The sequence below is a fragment of the Lathamus discolor genome, chromosome 4, assembly GCF_037157495.1.
Source record: "Lathamus discolor isolate bLatDis1 chromosome 4, bLatDis1.hap1, whole genome shotgun sequence".
In the NCBI taxonomy this organism is placed as follows: Eukaryota; Metazoa; Chordata; class Aves; order Psittaciformes; family Psittacidae; genus Lathamus; species Lathamus discolor.
In genome coordinates this window covers 22,009,144-22,033,788 of record NC_088887.1, presented here as the reverse complement: position 1 = coordinate 22,033,788, position 24,645 = coordinate 22,009,144, and the positions used below count along the sequence as shown (strand labels likewise).

The 24,645-nt window shown below is 42.0% G+C and overlaps 2 protein-coding genes across 4 annotated transcripts in view; both read right to left on the bottom strand.

The window, feature by feature from the left end:
• TBX19 (T-box transcription factor 19) overlaps positions 1–17,145 on the bottom strand; it is a 25,471-nt gene extending 8,326 nt beyond the window's left edge. For 2 of the 3 annotated variants that reach the window (XM_065676627.1, XM_065676629.1), the window contains exons 1-2: positions 17,064–17,145; positions 5,319–5,545 (exon numbers count right to left, since the gene is read on the bottom strand). In XM_065676627.1, coding sequence (XP_065532699.1) covers positions 5,319–5,545; positions 17,064–17,114 — 278 coding nt within the window. In that variant the 5' untranslated portion in view covers positions 17,115–17,145. Of the gene's footprint in view, positions 1–2,654; positions 2,717–5,318; positions 5,546–17,063 lie in introns of those variants that run through there. The other variant, XM_065676630.1, reaches the window with a different exon arrangement.
• Positions 13,577–24,645, bottom strand: SFT2D2 (SFT2 domain containing 2). Its single transcript, XM_065676635.1, has 8 exons — positions 24,456–24,645; positions 22,400–22,486; positions 22,003–22,088; positions 20,864–20,945; positions 18,887–18,922; positions 18,712–18,770; positions 17,932–17,961; positions 13,577–17,166 (listed from the first exon to the last, which is right to left on the bottom strand). Exons 1-8 carry the CDS (start codon positions 24,516–24,518, stop codon positions 17,127–17,129), a joined length of 483 nt encoding a protein of 160 aa, XP_065532707.1. The 5' UTR covers positions 24,519–24,645; the 3' UTR covers positions 13,577–17,126.

The following is a 24,645-nucleotide window of genomic DNA, read 5'->3' as shown; positions in this document are numbered from 1 at the left end:
ATACATCCTTAGGTATGGGAAAAGAGGCATGAACAGGATTGGACAAGAGATGAAAATGGCTGACAAGGTGGAGATGAACCACAGATGCACTGCATTGACTGTAGAATTCTATTATAAAGTGCACTTCTTTGGTGCTTAGACTTCCCCAGCACATGCTCCCATGCTCTTGCAAGTGTCCGAGTCCCACTTTGTCTGACTGTGGCTCTATCCTCCGAGATCAGCCTGCAGTCTCCGGCAATGAGGATATAATCCCAGCCAGGTACTCTTCAGACTCCAGATAGATTTATTGACCATGCTATTCTAGACAAAAGGTTTTTCTCCCTTCCCTTGAAGGGATTGTCATATTCTGTCATTTTGTGAGCAAAGTCAGTCCCTTCCCTCTGTCACTTCCCATGGTTCTTACGTTAATCCCCCAGATCTCCCACTTGAGTAATGGTTTCCAGGTAGTACTATTATAAATACCCTAAGAAGTCTGCTATATTTTCCTTGTCTAAAAATACTTCTTTACTTTATCAGGATTGTGACAGGCTAGTCTGGCATGTCTTAAATTTAGTAAAATGCCTTTTTATCTTATTTTCATTGTTTTCCACATACTTCATTACTCTTTCCTTCAGAATACATCCTGAATTCTTATTCTGGTGATATACTTAAAAGTCTGCATTTAGCTGAAATGTGTTTTCTCCCTGTCCTAAGTGCAAGCATCTCCACCATTAAATAAATCTCCAGTTTGAGAAGTCTGGTTGCCATTAGGCCTTGCACCTGGCAGTTTTTCCAGTAAATTAGTCCCATCCTTCCATGTTCCCTGACCTCATCAGCTTAATCAGGTGGTACTACTTTTAGTTCCACCTTAGATGCAATGTTGTCCTTCACTAAGCAATAAATATCTATCATCAAGTCTTCCTACCCTCTTGAGCATTTAAAAAATGCACAAGAAATCCTGCCTTTGTTTAGTTTTGTGAAAATGAGCCTTTTGTTCTTAAAGGTCCAGTGTCACCTTTTCTCAATCTCCTTTTAATTATTATTTTCTCTTCTGTAAAGGAGATTTGCACAGTTCACAGCTAGATTTTCAGCAGTTTTCTGTCTGTGCCGGTACTTGTGATCAGTATCATACAGCTCTGAATTGGCATCTCAGTGCCTGAAATTCTGCAGCAATAGTTAGTAGGGCTCCAACAGTTTCAGGAACTGGGGAGAAAATTGTGATCAGCAGAATAGAGGAGTCTTCCAACAAATGTATCCTGTTCACTAAGTTTCTTAACCTGTCAACAAATACATGTCTTTCCAGTGGAAGATTATTACAGCTGCTATGTATAACCTCCTATGTATAACCTTCCATGAGAAGAGGCCTCCTCGCCCCAGACACCTCCGTACTGACCTCTCCTAGCAACTGCCATTTTGCCACGCTAATTTTTTATGAGTAAGCCAGTGAATCTTCAAACTCCTTTTCTTGGTGGGTACAGAGAGACCATATACACCAAGCAAGCACAGCAACTGCCTGTGGTCCATGGCCGTGGGGCTAAGGTAAGGTGGCTCTCTAGGCTTGTATAGGTAGCAGCGCAAGGTGTCCAAAATAGACAGCAAAGGAACTCCAGGCTCTAAAAGGACACAAATCTCTGCCCCTACAGCCATACTCTCCAGTGACACCAAACTGTAGATTGCTAAGAGTAACATTCCACTCACCACCTACTTTTCTGGATACCTTTATATAGTTCTTGCTGTATACATTCATCACCTTCTGCTGACAGAAGACAGAATTTGAGAAATTTGAGATTTTTAATCAAATTACAAATCCTTGATGATGTAGGGCCTGTGCAGCACTGAGGAAGATGTATTGAACTGTGATCTTTCTCACTAAATAGAAGCTTAGCCAGGGATTTATATGCTATTTTTTAATGCGTCTTTCTGGCCAGGATGCACCAGCTATCAAACAGGGATATGATTAAAAGTGTGGATGCATTGTTTCCTGCACCTCCTAGGCCCCGTACAATCAGTCCTCAAAGTAACACACTTAAATATTTAGCTGAAATTGAAGTGGAGGGGAAAACTCATCCGCGTGAAAATTTAGTATCACTGGGTTTCTCAGAACTATTTGTGTTACATACAGATTGTTAATTCTTTTGCCCACAATGCAGACTTCCTTGCCTTTCTACTTGCAAGGCTTGAGTGTATCCCTGGAAGGCCTCTAGGCTAATGCCAAAAGAGAATACAATCATTATCAACTCTAACCTCCTGTCTCACAGAGATTATAGCACTTTGGTGCATTAACCTGCTTCACATGCAGTTAACCTCTGCCTCACCCGGACCAGCATGTTTTGACTGTACAGATTCTAATGATGAAAAACTTACCACCTCACTTGTGCTGAGTAAGTGGCTTTACTATGAAAAACCACATTTTTCTGTCTTTTAGCGTGGCAAATGATGATTTCTCCATATTTGCTTCGGTCAGAATGTTTGTTTCAACGACTAGGTAGGTATGCACGTGACCTCCATTACTGCAATAGTTCAGCCTCTTCAGTTTATTTAGAGCAGATCTGCTACAAATACTCCACAGTACAGAACTTGAGTGGGAAGGTGTTTGATATCAAACTTGAACATGTAGTACTAGTAAAGTTGCTCTAGCATTTAAGCCTGGAAAGGGCTTCATTCCCCCTACTCACATTTGCCTGCATTGATCCGCTGTGGATTCATTGATCCACATTCCAGGTGTGCAGAGAGGAACAGTGGCACCTTCCTGCCTCTGGGCAAAGCCTCAGCACGCTGCATAGCTGATATGGTATAAACACAGAGCAGTTTATATTGAAGTATCATTCGAATATAGTAAATAGGAGACTGATTCCCACGACATCAGCTGCAGCTACTGGGATGTATTTTGTGGTATAGCACGCGGTTTAATTGCACTGAAGTACATCCTGTTCAGAATATATCTCTCTTCCCTGTGTACCTAAGCATATTGCTATGGCAGGTGGTTATTATAATGAAGTTTGATATAGAGACATATTTATGTGTTAATACTGAAGCTGGTTCATCTAATTATGACATTTTGGGACCCTCAGTACCAATTAGAGATGACTGTCACAGCAGAGAGAATTGTGTATGCTAGAATTTGACCCTTGAGTATCACTAATCAATCAGCCTTTCATGCTCTCCAATGCTCCCGTATCAGGTTTCAGTTTAATTTCTGAATTTTGCTAACAATGTGTCTGCACAAACTGTCTTAGTTTTCACACACAGAACTTCAGACTGGCTGTTCCTGTTAATTGAAGCACACAGTTTTCAAAAGCATACATATGCCATTCAGGAAGAATCAGTGAGTAAGTCCTACTGATTTAAGCAGCAGCAGAATTAGGTCAATATTTTTTTCTATTGAGAATCCCTCTGGAGACAATCGCTGAAGTATCTTGAACCTGAAAAAACTCAGCACTCAGTGGAAACTGTCTCAAGTTCATCTCCTTTTGAACTGCACGGAGTTGCTCAGAGAGCTTTGCTGCAGGCCACTCTCTGCATTCCTTTTCTTAATAAGCTGATGTGTTTGTTATGGAAGATACTTTCAGAAATGCAAGAGATCCTTTTTCATAGTCCCTGATGCTACAGTGACTTTGTTAAAAGAATTTATGCAGATGACAGTGAGACACACTTTCATATTTTTTTGAGATGACTATAGTTTGATCATAAAGAGCCTATTCCTGTCCCTGCTGACATCACTAGAGCTGTTACTGGCTTTAGGAAAAATAGGATCAAGCTGATAAGGAGTTTACAAATAAGAATAAAGAAAAATGAGGCAGTTTACAAATGAAATAAAACGTAACCAGGCACATTTAAGTAACAAAAGATTCCCTTATCATCATAAAAGGATTTTATCTATGTACTCACCTAGACATTTTAGAGATAACTAGTATCACTGTGCAGTCATGATTTACACTAGCTGAGAGGAAAGAAACTGAAAAGCCTCTGTTAGTAAGGTGTGATGCTTTGTACCAATTTCATGAATTTGAGGCAAACCTATCTTACCTCATTTTTGGTCACTTGCACTGCTCAGGAGTCAGTTTAAGCTACCATAAGATAAGTGAACGTCCGCTCAGAAGTCTTCTGTAGCCTAACAGCAGTTTTTAAAACAATTTAAATGAAGCAAAAAGCAGCTTCTTGGTATAAAAAGAATCTTAGCAGAAGATTTCTGTCCCTATATGTTGTTAGGAGGAATCAGAATGGCAATAGGCAGCGTTACACGAAGAGCTGATACTTTGGGAAGGCAGCTGTTTTCTCAACAGAATAACCGTGCTGAGCCAACAGGCTGAATTTTGCCTTTCAACTGCTTTCATCCCTGTCCGTTGTCCAGCTACAGTCAACAGTAATATCACCCACAAATTCTGCTAAATCAAAGTCTGCAACGTCAATTAAAGTCACCACATGATCCCTACGTGGATCTCCTGAGAGGTCTTGCAAAAGAAATGTGTACATGTTGGGGGGGCTGCAGGTGGTGGCAGAGGAGTGGCAGGGGTACATTAAATAAAAACCTTAGTACCAAAAGTACCGGAGAACCTTACTGTAGCAGCTACCTGTCTGTTATGGGGTGGACTCTGCTGTCAGCCCAGTTCAGAGCAGAACTTCTGTGAAGAGCCTCCTAAAACCCAGTGTCTCATTCAGAATTAGTACCCTTGTCAAGTTTTCCTATGCCTTTCCTGTTCCCAATTAGTAAGATATGTGATCCATTTACAACACAATATTTTGCACTTCTAAAACTGTGTGTTAACCAATATTCCACACTTGTTTCTGAGGGCACCAGCAACATCTGCGGAGTGATACCATTGTGGGACCATGCAATCTGGATGGCACATAGGGCACAGGCTTATTGTACCCCGTTCTAGTACAGACTGCTTGTACAAACTGTTAATACCCACAGCCAGAGAGACAAGAGCTGCAGCTGGGGATAACACCATCAATTTGCTTCTGTACAGTAATTTGAGGTCTACAGTTAAGGACTTGCAAATAAAGGCTGATTATTAGTACAAGAAGTCACTCAGAACGGTTTGAGAGGTATCATCAATTCCCTTGCAAAAGTCCCCTTTTTGTGCAACCTTAAGCCAGTCAACATATTTCTCCAGTGTTTTCATAAGCAGGAATAAAGGATGGTGGGAATGGTTTAGCAGTGACCAAAAAAGAGCAGGGGCACCCTATTCTGACCATATGCTGGTTTTAGGGGACTGCAAAGCTGTTACATGTTCCCTGCAGCTCTTTCAGACCTACACACACAGTTTACTACTATAGCAGTTAACCCCCCTGGTTGCCATCTAGACTTAGCCCACAGCACTGAGCGGATCACTCACCTGCCGTTCTTGGTCACGATCATCTCATTAGTGACTTCTCTGAATCTCTGCCAGAGCGTTGCATCCTCTAAGACAACCTGGAGCTGTTTCTCGGTGGGGTCACCTTTGTCTCTCCCAGCCCGGAGTTCGCTCTCCACTACGCTGAGCAGTCTGGAGACGGTGCAGTCGCTGGGTTTTTTGCAGCCCAGGTCTGCCATGACGACTTTACTGCCAGAAACTTCAGGTAGCTGTGAAAAGACAAAAATAACGAGCTGAATCAAAAAACCTGCCAGTTTGTTGGTCACCGTCTGACAAATGTGCTCTCCTCACTCTTTTGCCACTGACTAGCTCTTTCCTCTGGAAGTTCCAATGGGCAGTGACACCAGAGTGTGGAGGTTTACGCACACACTCCACACAAAAAGAGGACTATCTCCTAATTACCTGTCAGACAGTCAGGTGGGTGGCAAGCTGATGACTCAATTGGCTGCCTTGAAAGAAGAGTCCTCCATCCAAATTAGCATGCTTTTATCTTTTTTCAACCTGAAGTGGGTCTAATTGTTCTGCTTGAGAACCAGGTTCCCATTAATGAAAATTGTTTCATTTCCAGACTGAAACAATGCATGGAAATTGCATTCATGCTGATGGGGACCCTGACCAAAGGAGCTGATAACAGTCAAGATAGTTACAGAGAGAAGGTAGTCTTAAAATATTTTCACCAAGCAAGTTGAATAAACGTATTAACCTCATTCCTTTATGTTCCTTTATGTTCCTTTATATAATAGCAAGAGAACATTTTACACTGAGGTTTCAATGCACAAGGAGAAGGTAGCATCCCTACACTCTGCTGTTGATGTCTACTGAGTCCATCCATTGGTCCCACTGTCATGCACAAAACCCCTGCTGCACCTTACAAGCAGCTGAACTCCCCTCTGGCTGCATTTCAAGGGGATAAATCCCATGGTCCTGGGGCTGGATATGAGCCTAACTGCCTGAGGCCTGGCATTGCTGACCTGCTCCATGCCCATCTTGTACAAAAACCCTCTCATCACCCCTAAAACGGACACTCCTTCCAGTCCTCAGGCTGAGACCTTCTCTTACAAGGCTAATCCAACTGTACGTACCCTGCAAAAAGAAGCCACCGTTTTGCTGAGAAGCACAACAATTTCGGCACTCAGCCAAGGATATGAGGAACTTGGGTCAGTTCCATGCTAAAGGGTTAAGTGGAGGCCACGTGGATACCAGTGACCCATAAGTACTGGACTTTGACACATAACAAGGCATTTGAGTGCCTGATTTCTCCTGATGCATCTAGTTCTGATTGTGTCTCTGAAATTTCCATCTGACATGACATAGTCAGGGACTTGATTATGAAAACATAGTGTTGAAAGTTGGTTTTAGAGAAGTACATGGTCTGGCTACTCGTTGAGAACTTTGTTTAATTCAATAGCCCCTGTTGAATTCCTGTGCTTCTGGTTCTTTCTAAAAGATGAGATGACTTGATGGGATTTATACAGACAAGAAAGAGCCTGGCAAATTTCATAAAATGGGATTTAAGTTAAATCAGGCTCAACAGATCATGCCATTGAAAACCTGAGGTACCATCTACCTGAGCAGCAAGAGCCAGAGCTTGCTGATCTCATTTGTGTTGCATGGCACCTTATTTGGCAACTAGTCCTACACAGAGTAGGAATACCGCCTGAAAGTCCTCAGAACTGCCCAGCTGCAGGTGTGCAGCAGTGTGGGGTTCTGCAGAACAGGGCTTTAGGAGAAAGCCCTCAATTCCCAGAAACCTCAGCACCACTGGAAGGTGCAAGCCTGACAGGTCTGAGGTATTTTTACACCTAGGTAATCCCAGTCATGATACTTTCAAACTTCACACTCTAACACATCTTCCCTCTCTTCTTTTCAGGCCCTAGATACCTCTTAAAATTGCCAAATCATAACAAAATTACTAGATTACTCTGTTGGTTAACTCACCTTGTGAGTTACACCAAAGGGTGTCAGTAACTTCTAGTTAATATCCAGCCCACTTTCACTGCTGAACAACTGAAGAATGTACTTTAAACTCTATAGGATATTTAGGAAAAATACCTGCATCTCAGGCAGTATTTGTGAGTAACATGCAATATGTTTAGGTTTAGGTTCTCCTTTCCAAATGCTCGGAGGAGAAAGAAGCTACTACTGTAATCTTTCCCTGCATGTGATAAAATGCCATAGCAAATGCATAGGAGATGATGTAAGACAGGTTTTAGTTTCATTACATTATAAATGTAAATAAATACAGAAATCAGAGCTGGCTGAGGTACTGGATATTTCAGTTCAACTTCAGGTTTTCAGACAGCTCTAAAATCCATCTGTGTTATTTTGGGATTATTATTTTTAAACTGAAGCCCTATTTCCACACAGCTTTTTTTTATAATTAGTTGCTCAGAAATCAGGTGATTTAAACCAAGGCAAGTAAAGAGATAGTAGTGCATAAAAGTAGCAATATGTCAGTGGGTACACACAGTTCTTTCTATAGTCAAATAAAAAGGGAAGCAGCTTGGTTTTCAGAGGTACTGACTGCTCACCTCTCCCACAAGGCTTCAAGTGCAGTGATACCAGATTAGGGCCTGTGAAAACCAAATCCAATCTGCTTTCCTCAAGATGCTTAGAGCTTAAAGGAAATCAAAAGTGTGCACAAAAGCAACAACAGCTCACGATGCCGGAAGGGTTTCAAAATGAGGCAGTGAAACGCTGTCTTAAGAGCAGCCACTGGTGAATTGAGGCAAAGAATATGCTCAGCAAAGATGAATTGGAAATTGAGACAACCACAAAGCAAAAGAAAGGGAGGTCCTGCCCTGAATGTATTGTTTGCCCAAAGCACTCTTGGAACAGAGCTGTGGAGCAGAAAGTATATGTGGAAGGAATGGACAACAGACCCATTCCACTAATGGGCTGGGAAACAACTGTTTCATCAATAAGACTGAATTTTTATGGCTAGTGTCCCTAAGGGAGAAGCATGAAGGCATTTGCTTTGGAGTATCATACTAAAATTTGCATCCTGCACAATAATAAAATGCACTTTCAGATACTAAAAGTAAGTTACACTTGGGTGCTTATGGTTATCACTCACACAAGGTGCATGATGCTCCACAGTCTTGCGTCCCAAAGGAAAACAAACTACAAAACACCCCAAAACACAAATCTCTTCGAATACCTGGCATTCATACATTTGAATTTTAGTTTTATAACTGTGTTACCATAGCTCAGGATGCCTCCAACCACAAAATTTTCCAAAATGAGAATAGTTACCTGTGGTTGGCTTGTGGGAATAGCCCAGTTGCTATTTCCAGTGTGGGAAAGGGTGTTTCAGCTATAAGAGTTCAGATTAGGAGCAATTTATGATGTATGTAGGTGGGTTAATTCTTGGGCTGGAAGTTAAAGCTCCCTGAACCTGACCTTTGAAGAAAAGGTAGCTGCACTTACAGAGTAATACAGTAATGAGGTGGCTGACAATCATTACCACCATGCACGGGACAGAGTAGGGCCAAAGGACAGAAGATTGTTTATTACCCATCTTGCACTTGTCCCCTGTTTAATTAAATGAGAAAATCAGTAAGGGCATCAGAGGCAGCAAAGATGCTTGTACAAAACGTGCAGTGTTGTAAAATTTCACTGAAGCCCAGTGGGGAGAGCTGGACTCTTCTGAGAAGAGATCAGACTCCTCATGGCTCACGGCCAGTCAGAACTAACCTTTACTAGCTAAAAAGGCAAGTACAGCACTCAGAATCACCTCCAGCCATGACCAGGATTTACTAATGACAGTTACTGACTCATATTTTTAAATGAAGCAATGGGGGCTGGGGAGAGCAGTGAAAGAACAATCCTGCAACACTGGAGTTTATTCCCCAAGTTACAGCAGGAAAAAGCAGGGTGTTATTTTCAACTTTCTAATTAAGCTCATTCTAAAAGCCTCCAGGCCACCAGCTGGTGAGATACAGCAGAAAGAAAAAAAACAAAGCCAAGAAAAAAAGTAATTAAAGAGACCTTCCTTGCCTTGACATTGGATAGCTGCTGTTTTGGTCTTTAGGTGCATGTGTCCAAATAAAAGGCAGCTCTTCATGATCAGGTGAAATTGCAGAGAACAACACTCATTTTTTCCATCTCTAAAGCTCCAACTAAAGCATTCAAACAACTAACCCCCCTCTGAACATTTAGTCCCGACAACACAGGGAAATGTAACCTCCATCACCATGACACTCCCAGGAAATCAACACCTATCAACTACCATGGAATAATTAAGAGAGGATAAAAAGACAGCTGCTTTCCGTATGGTTTTTAATCATGGATCTAGCCCCTTAAGAGATTGCTAGGCTATAAGAGACTTAGAGAAGATTAGCCTTTTCATTAATGTCAGGGGTGAGGGGACACTTTCAATAACTTCCACCAGGTAGGTTTCTAGCAGTGAGGCAGGCAGCTTGTTCAAATAGTACCCCCCTGCCTGGTGCTATAGTTGAGATTATAACTGAGATTAATTCTGAGCCCAGAAGGCACGGGAGGCTTTCCAGAACAACCCATTTAAAAAAAAAAAAGAGAAAAGAGAAAAAAAAAAAAGAGGAAAAAAAAAAGGGGGAGGGGGGGTGTTGTTTGCAAACTATCATAGAATGCCTTGGGTTGGAAGAGCCCTTAAAGATCACCTAGTTAGAACTCCCCTGCCATGGGCAGGGACGCCTTCCACTCAAAGCCCAGTCCAACCTGGCCTTGAGCACTGCCAGGGATGGGGCAGTCACAGCTTCTGTGGACAACCTGTGCCAGCTCCTCACCACCCTCCACAGGGAAGAATCTTAACTAATGGTTTTAAATAAATATTAAAAACCCCTAATGCAGCATGGTGAGTTGACCCTGGCTGGCCCCAGGTGCCCACCAAAGCTGCTCTATCTCTCCCCTTCTCAGCTGGGCAGGGGAGAGAAAACAGAATGCTCATGGGCTGAGATAAGGACAGGGAAAGATCACTCAGCAATTATGCTCACAGGTAAAACAGAGCTCACTTGGGGAAATGAATTTAATTTATTAACGAATTGAGTCAGAGCAGGGTAATGAGAAATAAAACTAAATCTTAAAAATACCTTTCCCCACCCCTCCCTTCTTCTCATGCTCAACTTCACGCCCAACTTCTCTACCTCCACCCCTGCAATGGTGCAGGAGATCAGGGAATGGGGACTGTTGTTGGTCCATTATGCATTATCTGTTCCTCTTCGGCTTCAGGAGAGGACTACACTCTTCCCGTGCTCCATTGCAGGGTCCCTCCCACAGGAGACAGTTCTCCATGAACTTTTCCAAGGTTCTTCACAAACTGCTCCAGTGTGTGTCCTTTCCATGGGCAGAGTCATTCAGAAACAGACTGCTCCAGTGTGGGCCCCTTCCATGGGGTGCATCCTTCAGGAACAGACTGCTCCAGCACACATCCCATCCATGGGTACATCCTTCAGGAATAGACTGCTCCAGCATGGATGCCCCGTGGTCCCCAGTCCTGCAGCAAACCTTCTCCAGTGCAGGCTTCTCTCTCCATAGGGCCACAGGTCCTCACAGGACCTGCTCCAGAGCAGGCTGCCCACGGGGTCACAACCTCCTTTGGACATCCCCCAGCTCCAGTGTGGGGTCCTCCATGGGTTGCAGGTGGAGGTCTGCTCCTCCATGAGCTGCAGAGGCAAAGCCTGCCTCAGCCCAGTCTGCAGCACAGGCTGCTCTGGCACTTGGAGCACTTCCTCCCCTCCTCTGCACTGATCTTGGTGTCTGCAGAGCTGTTCCTCTCACATATTCTCACTGCTGTCTTCCCCAGCTGCAATTGCATAGGTTTCCCCCCAGCTTCTTAAATACATTATCCCAGAGGTGCTGCCACCACTGCTGATGAGTTCAGCCTTGGCCAGCACTGGGTCCGTCTTATAGCCAGCTGGCATTGGCTCTATCAGACACAGGAAAGCTGCCAGCAGCTCCTCACAGAAGCCACTGCTGTAGCTGCTCCACTACCAAATCCTTGCCATGCCAACCCAGTACACTGTCACGCTGATGATGTTTCTCAGTTTTAAACACTAATTATACCTTTCCCTAATTAGTTTTTCCTGCTTGAAGATCTTCAGTGCCATCTCCAGACATGGATTAACACCTAGAGCAATAAACTCTTCCTGTCCCATTTTGAAGATGAGAAAGTAATAAAAAAATAAATTTAAGAGAATTTAAACTTTTAAATTTGATTTACAACATCTCTGAACAAAATTAATAAGTCCAGTTTCATATTCAGGAAATCAAACATGCACATTTGACTTGGATGCATAAATTAAAAGTTTTTGTTAACTATGAGAGTTAACACATTGCAGGTGTAACTGGGCTGAGGCATTTGATTCTCTCAGAAGTGGTAAGCCTGTCACATCCTGTTAAAACTAGAAAACACTGAAGTACCTGCCCATGATAAACTAACTCCACATATTTGGAAGTAACAGCACTTCAAGAGCTGCTATGAGATCACGTTGGCCAGCCAATACTTTCGAGGTACCATTTTTACACCATGCAAGTGTTACTCCACGCTTGCTTCTGTGGACATTTTAAAAGCATAAACTCTCAGGAATAAGCTCTCTTATAGGTGCCACAAGGGATCCCAAGAAAAACTTAAAAGGGTTTCAAACAGGCTAGCTTACAAATATCAATCCCCAAAATAGGCATCTTAGACATACTATTCCATCTCTAACTCATCAGAAGCTCTCCAAATAAAAATGAGAAAACAGAGGATTTTGTTCCCTTTAGGCACCTCCAGCTCTTCATGGCTGGGCACTTACCAGCCTGTACCCCACTGATAACAGCAATCGAGACTGAGCTCAACAGGAAAGGTGCAAGTGAGGAGAGCTAATAAACATCAACCCTCAACTTTGAGCTCCTTGCATCCATGAAATACCTTCCCTTGCAAATCAAATCTTGTGGAAAGAGAAGGGAAAGGAGCAGATAAGTACAGCAGTCTTCTGGAAGTCTTGCCACTGAATTTGAATGCAGTTTTGACAACACTGCTGCAATATTTATCAATGGATTCAGGGACCAGATGCTGTAACGCAACCAATAAACAAATCCTTTCAGATTATTTCCAAGGAGCAAAGTCATCTACAGAATACACTTTCTCCAGAGGGCAGCTGATAATTTGTTGCTTAGATATTTCAAATGAAGATTTAATACTGTTTTTTTTAAATCATTCAGGTATTAAGTTCAACAGCTTTGCTATGCAGGAGGCTGAACTAGGCAAGCAAAATAGCTTTATTTTGCTACAGAAAGGATTTATTGCCCTTTTAGGACTTAGATTCATAGCCTGATATGAAATAGATAGATCAGCCTCTCTTGACAGCCTTTGGAAGCTCTAACCTTTTCAAGAAGATAAAATAAAAAGGTTTCTGCATTACAGGAAGACCAGTGGCTGCCTCTATTTCAAATACAACTTTGGAGTTTCCTGTAGGACAGAAATTTCCATTTTGTCAGCTCCGAGTCAGAGCTTGCTTAGAAGAACAACAAAAAAAGTAACTGAAAACTTCAGTCTCCCCCAGCACACAAGACTTACCACTTCCCTTGCAAAAAAAAGGAAACTGCCCAGGTTTGCCCTGTCAATCAGATCAAAGTTTAGTGTACTCTGAAGAGCTCAATGCACAGCCCTGTTAACACTGCCAAGGAATATTACAAGCACAGCAAGTGTTTGGATACGTAACAGGTACAAACTCAAACAGGAATGCTTTTTGAAAGTTTTTTTTTTTTAAATCACTGTATCCAACTCTACTCTTAACACACATTCATAACTCACTGGCTTTTTACTTCCATTGTACATCACTGTTCAGTGTATTTATTCCACAAAGAGGCACACTGCTTTACAACTCTTACCTCTGCTGACAAAATAACATCAATAATTATTTGCTCTGTAGCACAGACTAAGCCAATAGTTTGTTGGCACATGTAGGTTGACTCTTGAGGTAAATAAGAACGAAATAATATCATCCTCACTTTAACAACTCTAGTTGTCTACGTGCATGCAGATATGCCAGTAAGCATTTGGTTGCACTAGACACATGCTGGGTGAAGCAGACGCACTGCAGTGGTACTTCTGCAGAGATCCCCTTACTTTCTTTGCTGTTTACACAAGACAATCACTTTAAAAAAAACAAAACGAAAAACCAAGAAAAGGAACCCAACCAGCAAACCAACCCACAGCAATTCCAGTATCATCTGCAGAACCAGCATCATTAAACACTTCACATTAACCATAAGAGCAATTCATTTAATGCTATGACAACTTTATTGAAGGGGGGAAAAAAAAACCCAGCACTTGTAAGTAAAGCTTTCACTTCATGACAGAGAAAATTTTAAATTAGGAAAAAGATTTTTTTTATCAATGTAGAAATCAAACAGTGTAAATACCCAGAAAAGGCACAACAGCAAACAGGATCAGTACAAACAGTACAAAACTTTGTAGAGAATTTCAGAGTTTGATTTTTATTTTACAAAACAATTCCACAGCTGTTAAAAACATTTAGTGTTGTCACATTACAGTGAGGCATGTGGTTTTAAGAAAATATACCATTTCTGTGCTTTCTGCTCTACATGGTCAGTATTTGGTATAGTTGTAAACATCAGTAATTAAGACAAAGGTGTTTAAGTGTCATCCTCCTCCTCAGATTTGAGAATCTACAGTAACAGTGATCTTACTTTCATTAATGTGATTAAATACCAAAACTAAGCAAGAACTGTTCTCAGAAACTCAGAGGCTCTTTCAATCTCTAGCACACAGCACAAGGGGATGGGCTTCAAGTTCCCACACTGCTCCATGAGGCAGTTACCAGAGCACAAGTTTCTAACTGCATCTAAGCAACAGCGCCAAAAGCCTCCAAACATACGGCATGCCAGCTGTGGTCTACCCACAAGTAGACTGTTATCCTGCACTGAGCTGAAAGCCACCCCATGGCAGAGTCTCTGTCCTCCTCCAAACTTGCCTTGTAAGTATCCATACACAAAGCCTAATACATCATTTTGAAACAAGATTTCTTAAAACAATTTCAACTCAGTGCAGAAATTTCTTTTTTTGTCATGAGCAATCTTATTACTGTAAATACTAAGCAAGATGAAATTGCTGCCATCACTGTCACACCATCTCACACAGTACCAACATTCACAATGGACTCCATCACAAAAAATAGCAAAACTTGGAAGTAATGAAAAATCCCTACATTTAGGTGTATAGACTCCCGGTACTTTGGGAACAGATGACTACGACCCTCTCTATTTCCATTTCTACTACATCTGGAAAGTCAGCTGGTCCCCAGTACGCACATTTCACGCTAGAGCGGTGTGCTAAAGCTGCTTGGATAAGGTTACATTATCTGTACTGCAAAAATAGTAAAAAAAGAAGTGGATAGACAATTTAACCAACAGTGAGGCTGGGCAAAATGTGCTTCCTGGAAGAACACCAAATCCTGCAGAGATGAGCATCCAACATCATAAAAGTTTCTTTGGGAAAGTAAGCCTTGAGTTAAGGCAGCTAAGCAAGGGCTTTGGGAAGGAAGGAGCTTTGTGATTTAAACCACAAACATCTCTATTTGCAGTAGAGTGCACACAACAACATTCCTGTCTTGAAGGACATTAAGATAGAAAGCTAGAGATCTCCAGAAATGCCCATCATGCACTCTGTCAAGCAGATAACCAAAGCTGACAATATCAAAAATTAACACAAACTAGTTTCAATGAGACAAAAAAAAAAAAAAGAAAAGAAAGTGGCATAATGGTATAATCTGAATCAGATTGAAACTGATCAAGAGGGAGCATTCATATACTAGTTTACTCCCTGATTGTATAATAATCATATGAAGTATTTTAACAAAGTGGAGAAATTTTTTGCTAAACTTGGCAATAGTCTGAACACAATTATTTATAAGCAAGTAAGAATGTGAAGAGTTTTGTTCTGATAGAGGAGTTATTTTAAATTAAAACTGCTTGTTGATGAAGCAACAAACCCTGAGTATGTTTCACATACTGGCAAGAACATGGTGACTCTCTCCCTCTCTCCTACCACCTGACCTTCACAAGAACAGAATACAACACCACAGGGCAACATAAGCTCTAGTGGCACTCTAGTGATCCTTATGTCTTTGCCATCTCTCCTTGGGTTCCCTTCTTTTAAGGGCACAATTGCTTAGCCTCATGTGGAAGCTAAAATCAAATCAAGATTTGTTCTCCTCTCTTACTGAAAAAAAAAGCTGCAGAGCTGGAAATACAGCTTTAAAAAGGGGGGGGGGGGAATAATCCATTTACATTTACCCACTGCTTACTAGCAGTTTCCTAAATTTCCTTCTTGTAAGTAGTTGTGCTCACAACAGTCAGCTAAAAGGTCCCAGTAAGCAAGTATGCAAGTTGAAAACCTAATCTTCAGCACACCCAATTCTAGCGATCTTCTAAGAGAACTGATAGGGAGTCATGGTGCCACAATCCTGCACAATCCAAAGCATTCAAAAAAATAAACCCCAGAGGACAAATTCCATTATGTTGACTGCTGATGGGCCTGGAATGATGATTCGAGTGTAATTTCCCTGGAGACGGGAAGGAGAAATAACATATGCTCTACTCATAGCATTTTCCAGAAACACCCAGAGAAGTTAAAACTTAAGAAAGATTGTAATGTAAAAGGCATCACGGTTGCATTTAGTTGCCCTTATACAAAGGAATTCTGTAAACATTATTAAAGCCCTAATAAAAGGCTAACATTGGTCTTCTGACAGATGTAAATTAGGTTTTGAATCTACTACCTGATAAAACAAGACACACATCAGCGTAGACATTTGTTGTAGACCAGTCAAGGAAAATTCATGCCAGTACTCTTTAATTCCCCAGCCTCTCTTGGGCATTTAACTAAATCTTCCCACAAATTCTCTCTCAGTTTACCTATCATGCCCTCAGCTTTACACTGGTTCTATGTTACAGCTGGGGGAGAAGAAAAGCAAGCACTTTGCTTCATGTGAAAAAATTCAGCTTCCTACATTGTCCTTATTGCCAATAGCTCTAAGGAAGTCAAAGAACTTGGTTTCCTGGCAGATGAAAAATTCTACTAACCATATTTCGCATGTGCTTTTCCTAAGGAACAAGTTTTTACAGATTAAAGTGTCCCTTTCATGTGTGTTAAGGAAGCATTATCAGTCTAAACTGAAAATTAAATACTTATTTAAAGATACAAATATTTCACACTTACTCCCAAAACAGTCTTGTCATTTAGAATGAAGTATTTTAGAAGTCTCAAACCTAAAATTTTGCAGGAGAGGAAGGAAAGGCAAGAATACCAATATTCCATTATCCAAGGCAAACAGTGCAAAGAGTGACATAAGGCTATTAAAAAAAGAAAAAAAAAAACCCCAAAAAAAAACCCCAAAAACCAACCAACAAATTGTCATAAAAAAATCAGTTGGCAACTGGTTTTCTTGAAAAAGAGATCCTCTCGACTGGCGTAGTCCCATCAGAGTCCAGGTCTCCACTTTACAGACTTCACTTACTACTTTTGCAAAACCAAATACATAATTATACGTAAGAATTATCATAACAAACTCTGGATCTCTGCCCAGTTCTTCTGCCAGACTGAACTTCATTTGATCACTAGCACCCTGTCCTACAGACACCATTGCTCAGAAAACCAAGAAATTGCAGAAGCTGGATTTAACGCACAGAGCTTCTAACAAGGTAAAAGGCACATATTTAAGACAGAAGTAGGAAAATACATACACAGTGATCTTTACATAGTTCTACTATGCTTCCTAGAACTTCGTGAAGCATCCAGTATTCCTGTTAAGACAGACAGACCGAAACACATTTCTTCACAGCATCCCTACAGGCAGAAGAAAGGAACAAAACAAAACAGAGTCACCTCAGTTATGCTGCTTGATGAGACTCATTCCATGCTGCTACCACACAGACACTGAGGACTCTAAAGATCAGCTGACCACATATTAACTGCACGTACATAATTTGCACGACTACATGAATGCATCAGAAACAAGTGGTCTGCTCACCATCCACCCACCCAACTGCAGTGTGGGTGACACCTCTATTGTGGCAGTGCTGATGGAGCAGGATAGAGAACTGTGTGCTCAAACACAGAATAGTACTCGTTGGGGAGAACCGGGGGGGAAAAAAAGGAATGCAGGAGAATACAATTATCTAATGGCATTTTGGACAACATTTACACAATCCAAAGGCAAAGTTTAAGTTCAGTGTGGGGTCACACACTTACATACTCTTTAAATGGGAAGCCCTCTAATTTTGTTATATTTGTGTTTTCCCACTAGAGAGAATGCTCAGTTTCATTTTCAGGTTCAACTACATGCATTTCCTCCCCCTAAAACACCACCATAGAAAAACTTCTAAACCCATACACTACAACAGTTCTATAAACAAATCTTCTGTATTGTTAGATCAGCATTCAAGGCTGGGTTGGATGGGGCTTTGAGCAACGTGGTCTAGTGGAAGGTGTTCCTGCCCATGGCAGGGGGGTTGGAGTAGATGATCTTAAGGTCCTTTACAACCCAAACTATTCTGTGCTTCCATGATTAAACTTCAAGATAACAAAAAGTAATGGAGTAGGAAAGATTACCTTGCATATGGTATGAACGAAATGCTGTACCTAAGAAGAAAGATTTTTAAAGTTACTCTTTATGTCAGATTTTAGTGAAAGTCACAAACAAGAACAACTCTTCCAATGCTCTAAACAGGTAACTGGAAGATAAAGCTTCATTTTGGTTATACAAGTTTGTGAGCACCAGAAACTCATATCCTTACAAGTCATCTTAGCCCAGCCAGATTGTGAAACACTATGGCAAAAGCAGGGGACATACTACAGAAGCATTTTAAATGTAGTTCTCTTGCACCTAACACTCTCCATACTCCATTGCCTACAGGCAGGTAAGGGCTGACTAGATCATATCAGCTTCTGTACTACTTCTGTGACATTATATAGAGTATATGTTAACTTAAAGAACACCAACACTTAATTTGATTGGCATATCAGAGTCTTTTAACAAGACAAATTTAGGAGAGTGTAAAGTACCAGGAATACCAGACAGTAGGCAACAAATTGATTGAAAAGTGAAAGAAAAAAAGCAGGTGTACTTCAAGCTGACAGAAATTATACACTTTCTAAGGAACTTTCCCAGAAATAGAGCCCTGAGCTCCATCTCCTAAGCCTCTGAAGTGGCATGATAGACCAAGAAGCGGGAACAAGTCAGCTTCTCATTCATGCACTGTTTTGCACCTAGCAGGATGACAAGATAAAAATTTTCCTTCCCCCAGCTCACATAAGGTCAAAATCCACTCAAATCAGCTACTGATGTCAGGTGCAATAGAAAATTAAGTGTGTGGGGAAGAAATCACTTACCATGCCAAAGCAAAAAACTGTAAGATGCAGAAAAGCAGAGCAAGTCCTTCCTTATGCCACTGGAGAAGGAGAGAAGGGGGGAAGGAGGAAGAAACATGGCAGAAACAACAGTGTAAGAATCTGGTTTTAAAAATATACTCCCAGCCATATATAGATATAGGACTCAAGTACTCACCCAGAAAGCAGAGCACAGTGTTAGTACGAGACACAACTAGAAGAAAATAAAGAATTTCTATTAAACATAGAAACAACTCTAGTTTTTTATCGATATTGTAACACGGTAACAGGTTTCTCCACAGAGATGGAAACAGACTACATAATTTCATAGTTTTATCCAATCCTGCATAAAAGTTCCCCTTATTTAAAATGCTCTTGCTATTACATTTCTGAAATGAATTAAAGCAATGAGGAAATATCAGCACAGTACCTCCAGAAAGTAATTTTATTGCTGCAAAGGAAAAAGTGGAAGAGGTTCCCACAGTTCTTTTGCAACATCAGCAGGTCCTTGCTTCATCCCACACACTTGTTGGTGTCACACTTAAAAACCATGCTGCATCATTTTGCCTAAGTAAGACTTTCCAGTTATAACTAGTCTGTTTTTGTACATGCCATATTTCCTGTTGATTCTCAAGGTTACCAAGGGGTTGAAGTTTTATCATTAGTTAATTCTTACCAACTAAAAATACACTATACTTTCAAGAACTTTCAGCTACTGCTTCATAGCTCTCCTGCTTAATATAAAGTCTAGCACAGCCATTCAAACAAGCAATTTTTTACTTTTTTTTTTTTTTTTTGCGGGGGGGAGGGCTGCACTGTGTTTTTACTAAGTTAAAACCTTAGGGGGGAGAAGGCCACTCTGGATTATTTTCTGTTTTAACAGGAGCATCCTTTCAGTTCAAGTTTTCATTTTCAAGACATGACAGCTCATTTAGCTGTGACAGATGGTCATACTTGATCTTCCATCATCAACATCTAACAGCCTTTCAATAGGTATGTACCACTGTGCTACTAAAGATTATAACGTGCATTCTTCTGTTTGAATAAAAAATGATTTAGTATTGCATATTCAAAGCAGTAACACACACACTGCCAAAAAAAAAAAATCATATACTTCACCTCAACCACAACTATTGATGTTAAACATATTTTTCCATTAGTTTTAAGGCGGTGATTTGGATATTGGTCTAAATACTACATCATACATTTAATAACTGGCTTTATCCCAGTGAACAACTTTTCAGGCATCCTCCTTGCTCCAGGCATCCTAAATGCATACAAAACAAATACTCCCCACAGTAGGCTTCTTACTTGCTGCTGGTCTGACAGCAGTCATTTTCTCAAGCTCTATCAGTTGCTGCAGTTTTCTCTGGGTGTTTAGGGAGGACAGTTTTATGCAAATTTAAATCACCTTTGAGCTTTTAGACTCTCCAAGAGAAAATGAGAAAGCTGAAAAGACCAAGAAGCACATGCACTTTGAACAAGAGTCTGAAACTTAGGAGCAATTTTCACACACACAGTAGAAGGTTGGTTACAATTCCCACCTTCCAAAGACAAAAAAATAATTCCAATGGCTGACTTCAGCTGAAGCCATCAACCAACTGGGACAATTTCTGTATTTTTAATGCAAGGTAACCAAGGCACCCCCCTCTGCTTTGTCAGGAAATGACAATTATCGAGGTAGAAATATCTACACAACTCAGGTAGATATCAGCACATCAGGTACAATATAAAAAGGCAAAATTATACAAAACAGAATATCCAACAACTTCCATAGTACAACATTTAAAAAAGTAGTTTCCCCACCTTTAATAACATGAAAATATGATGCTGTGACCTCAAGCACCCTCAAAAGCATATGCATGGTTCAAAAATGCCAGCCACAAATAATTCTCATTAAGCACCATAACAACTTTGCTTCAGCTCAGTCTTTCATAATAGAAAGGTAGTTTTCTGGTGCTACAGTACCTTTCTACTATAGTAGATGTGTAGGATGTTTAATGTTTTAAGGGAAACAAAACAACAAAAAAACCCCACCAACTAAAACCACTCACAAACACACCTTGAGATATCAGATCAATGCATGTGAAAGGACTTTACAATAGAAATTGTTTAGAGGTTAGCATGAGTTAAAACAGATTCCTTTGACACTTACTAGCATAACAACAGTAGCAATCAAACGGGTAGGGTCAAACATCCTTTTCAATTGTTTCATTGGTCCCATAAGAAAAAGAGTGCTGTGGAAAAGAAAACCAGGTGAACACAGAGGTAGAAAGCCAAGAGTGGAATAAGGTTAGATTCCTTATTAAGGAGGGTTATTTTGTTATTTTGTATGCTGTCACATGGGGCAAGGGAACAGGATACACAATGAGAAAGTCTACTGCTTTTCTCTGTGCAAGGTATTTATTCTATAATTTTATACATACTTGTTCAGTTACAATTAACTAAGCAGAGCAAAACTACCAAGGCAGAAGCATAGGTCAAGGTCAGCTTCAATTAGATCATTCTTAAACATCTTAACAGATGCTTTTTTAACTTGCTTTTCAAAACCACCAGCCACAGAGGCTCTGCATGGATTGCCAGTAATCCAGCTCAATTCCTCTATATAAAGGGCTGTTTTCAGGCCTGGATCCATTCTCTGATGCCTTACCAGATCTGCAGCCCTCATTTAAGAGCTCTGCTGATTGATACTGCATGAATTATAGAAGGTGAAAGTTTTATCTAAGGTGCTATTTTTGCTTCATATACCGTGTTATTCTGCCTCATTACTATACTATTTCCAGTTCCATCCCTTGTGATTTCTAACATCTTGCCAAGTTTCCTCATTCTCAGACAGTTGTGCTGTCATGAAGTCAGAGGGGCTATGCTTCAGGAACCTCAATGGTCATGAAGGCTTATCAAACACAGCTACCCTGACAGACAGACTGTCCCAGATATATTCACCACAACACACAGAACATTACCAAATGCAAAATGACAAAGAGTTACTATATCTTGGGGGGGGGGGGTAACAACAAATCCTCAATGCTCAAAGTATGAGTTTGATTCTTCTTTACTGATGAGTAACTTCTACCTTGAATGCATTGCTAATAATGATAACAAAAAACATTACCGCTTCAGGGCACTACTGGAGAAATACTGTTCTTTAAAATTCAGCAATAAGACTATGATCTACATAAGCAAATATTGTCACACAAATAGAATGGTTTCTACCACTTATGTACCCTCACCTAGTATTCTGCTTTTACTTCCTCATCTTTATTAGGGAGCCAATATAAATGCAAAGATTTTTACCTCCCAATAGATGCAATATTCCCCAGCGTATAAAACACTGCAAAGAGCAGCAGCCCTTTCTTTGGTATCCACAGCAGACAACTACCCTAAAAAAGGAACACAGAGGGGAGGAAAATTAATATTGTTTTTAAACTGCAAAATAAACATATCCCAGAAATGTCACAATGTAAAAGAAGTCTTAGGAAAACTTAAACCCAAACTCCAGAATCATATACACACAAGAGTAAACTGCATTTATTGCTGTTCTTATAAAGAGCTAGTGCATTACATCTAACTGAAGGCGAGTCAGGTGTCTTCCCTGAGATGCAGAAAAATCAAGCAGCGGCATACAGCAAGGATGCAATTATCTGGGTCCTGAGACTCAAGTATCAGGAAAGATCATGCAAAAAGTCCTTACCAAAAGGGAGAAAAGGCATCCTAATGCAAAACAAGCAATGAAGCCTTTCACTCTGGTGCCCCAGCTTAATGAAGTTGCATCAATAACCTAGAAATGTGAAGAAAATAGAGTGCAAGTTATCACTTATGGAGATGTGAGAGCAAATCCAGGATGATGATGATAAGGGGGCTGGAGCACATCCCATATGAAGACAAGCTAAAGAAATGAGGCTGCTCAGCCTGGGGAAAAGAAGGCTGCGTGGAGACCTCATAGCACCCTTCCAGTATCTGAAGGGGGCCTACAAAGATGCTGGGGACTTTTCATTAGGGACTGTAGTGACAGGACAAGGGGTGATGGGTTTAAACTTAAACAGGGGAAGTTCAGGTTAGATATAAGGAAGAAGTTCTTTACTGTGAGGGTGGCGAGGCACTGGAATGGGTTGCCCAGGAAGGTTGTGAATGCTCCATCGCTGGCAGTGTTCAAGGCCAGGTTGGACAGAGCCTCGGGTGACATGGTTTAGTGTGAGGTGTCCCTGCCCATGGCAGGGGTTTGGAACTAGATGATCTTAAGCTCCTTTCCAACCCAAACCATTCTGTGAGTCTATCACTAACACTAATAGATCTACTAACCTATTTATTAGGTTTAATACAAGAACAAGTCTGTAAATTCCCTCCAGATGCTAAACTGCCTCCCAGCTCAAACGGTGCCTCTGTTTCTAAGCACCCTCTTCAGTGGCCTGTAGGAAGCGGGTTGCTGCCAAGGGGCAGCCCCCAGGAAGCCACCACCTGAAGCCCCTCCCGCTGCCCCCACCAGTCTGTACCCACACGGGGCTACCAGTCCCGACACTGGCGATATTTTTACCTTTGTTATTCCGCCAATTCCCCAAGTAAATAGGTGGGCGTTGGGTTTCATCGGATCACACAACAGTGTCATGGTTTAAACCCAACCACACAGCTTGTTCACTCATTCCCCCCCCCCTTTTTCTTTTTCCCTCTTTCTTTCCTTCCCCCCACCCCACCCCCCAGAGGGATGGGGAGGAGAATCAGGAGAATGTAACTCTCACGGGTTGAGATAAGAACATCCCAGAAACTAAGGTATAACACAAACCGCTACTGCTACCACCAATGATAATATTGATAAGAGAAAATAACAAGAGAAGAGAATACAATACCACCACCGAACAAGTTCAACCCCCCCGAAGACAGACCGTGCCCTTCCACGTTAACTCCCCGTTACATCCTGGGCATGATGTGCTGTGGTATGGAATACCTCTTTGGCTAGCTTGGGTCAGGTGTCCTGTCTCTGCTTCCTCCCGGCCTCCCCTCGTCCCTGGCAGAGCATGAGACTCACAGAGTCCTTGGCCAGAATAAACATTACTTAACAACAATTAAAAACAATCGGTGTTATCAGCTCTCTGCCCAGGCTGGAAGTCAAAACACAGAGCTTGCACCAGCTACTAAGAAGGAGAAAAGCGGCTCCTGGTAAACCCAGGACAAACGGTCTGGCTGTGAAGGGGCTTTGAAGCTCATCCAGTTCTATGTCCCTCTGCCACAGACACCTTCTACTGGATCAGGTGGGTCCAAGCCCCGTCCAACCTGGCCTTGAACACTGCCAGGGATGGGGCAGCCACAGCATCTCTCTGCAGCCTGTGCCAGTGCCTCATCAACCTCTCAGTGAAGGCTTCGGTCAGTTTCCCTGCCCTCGCAAAGCGCACATTCCCGTTCCCCCACTTTACTTCCGTGAACGGCGCAGGTTCTCTCGGGAGGCCGAGTCATCCTCTCTCACACCCAGCCTCTTGAAGCCACGGCCCCTCTCCCGGCAGCGGCTGCTCGCGGGTAAAACACACGGTACTGTAAGGTAAGTGCAGCTCCGGAGGAGCCACTTCTCCCGGCAGCGCCCGCCCTGCTCGCCCCGTTGAGCCAGAAGCCCAAGGAGGGGCTGAGCCGACACAGAGCAGTCCCACCGACCGGCGCTGAGGGGCGGCCCGGGTCCTGCTCTCCTCACCGCCCTGGCACGCAAATTTCCCCCCCACACTACGGGAGGGCGGGAGGCAGATGCCGGGGACGCGGAACATCACCTCAGCCAGACCGCTCGGCTCCTCCGCGTCGCGGCCGCTCAGCACCCGCTTCAGCTTGTCCATACCGCCCACCTCGGCCCGCGTAGCTCAGCCCCACACACTGCCGGATAGCTCTGCCCTTCCTCTCGTCAGGGACTACCAGCCCCAGCGTGCACCGCGCTACCTGCACGCCGCAGGTAGATGAAGGCCG

Excerpts from the sequence above, each read along its gene's own strand:
- SFT2D2 (XM_065676635.1), bottom strand. The coding sequence starts at position 24,518 with ATGGACAAGCTGAAGCGGGTGCTGAGCGGCCGCGACGCGGAGGAGCCG. Across the intron at positions 22,089-22,399 it reads GATGCCTTTTCTCCCTTTTG|GGTAGTTGTCTGCTGTGGAT; the intron begins GTAAGGACTTTT and ends TTCCTTTTTTAG. Across the intron at positions 17,167-17,931 it reads TCGTTCATACCATATGCAAG|GGATGCTGTGAAGAAATGTG; the intron begins GTAATCTTTCCT and ends TTCTGCCTGTAG.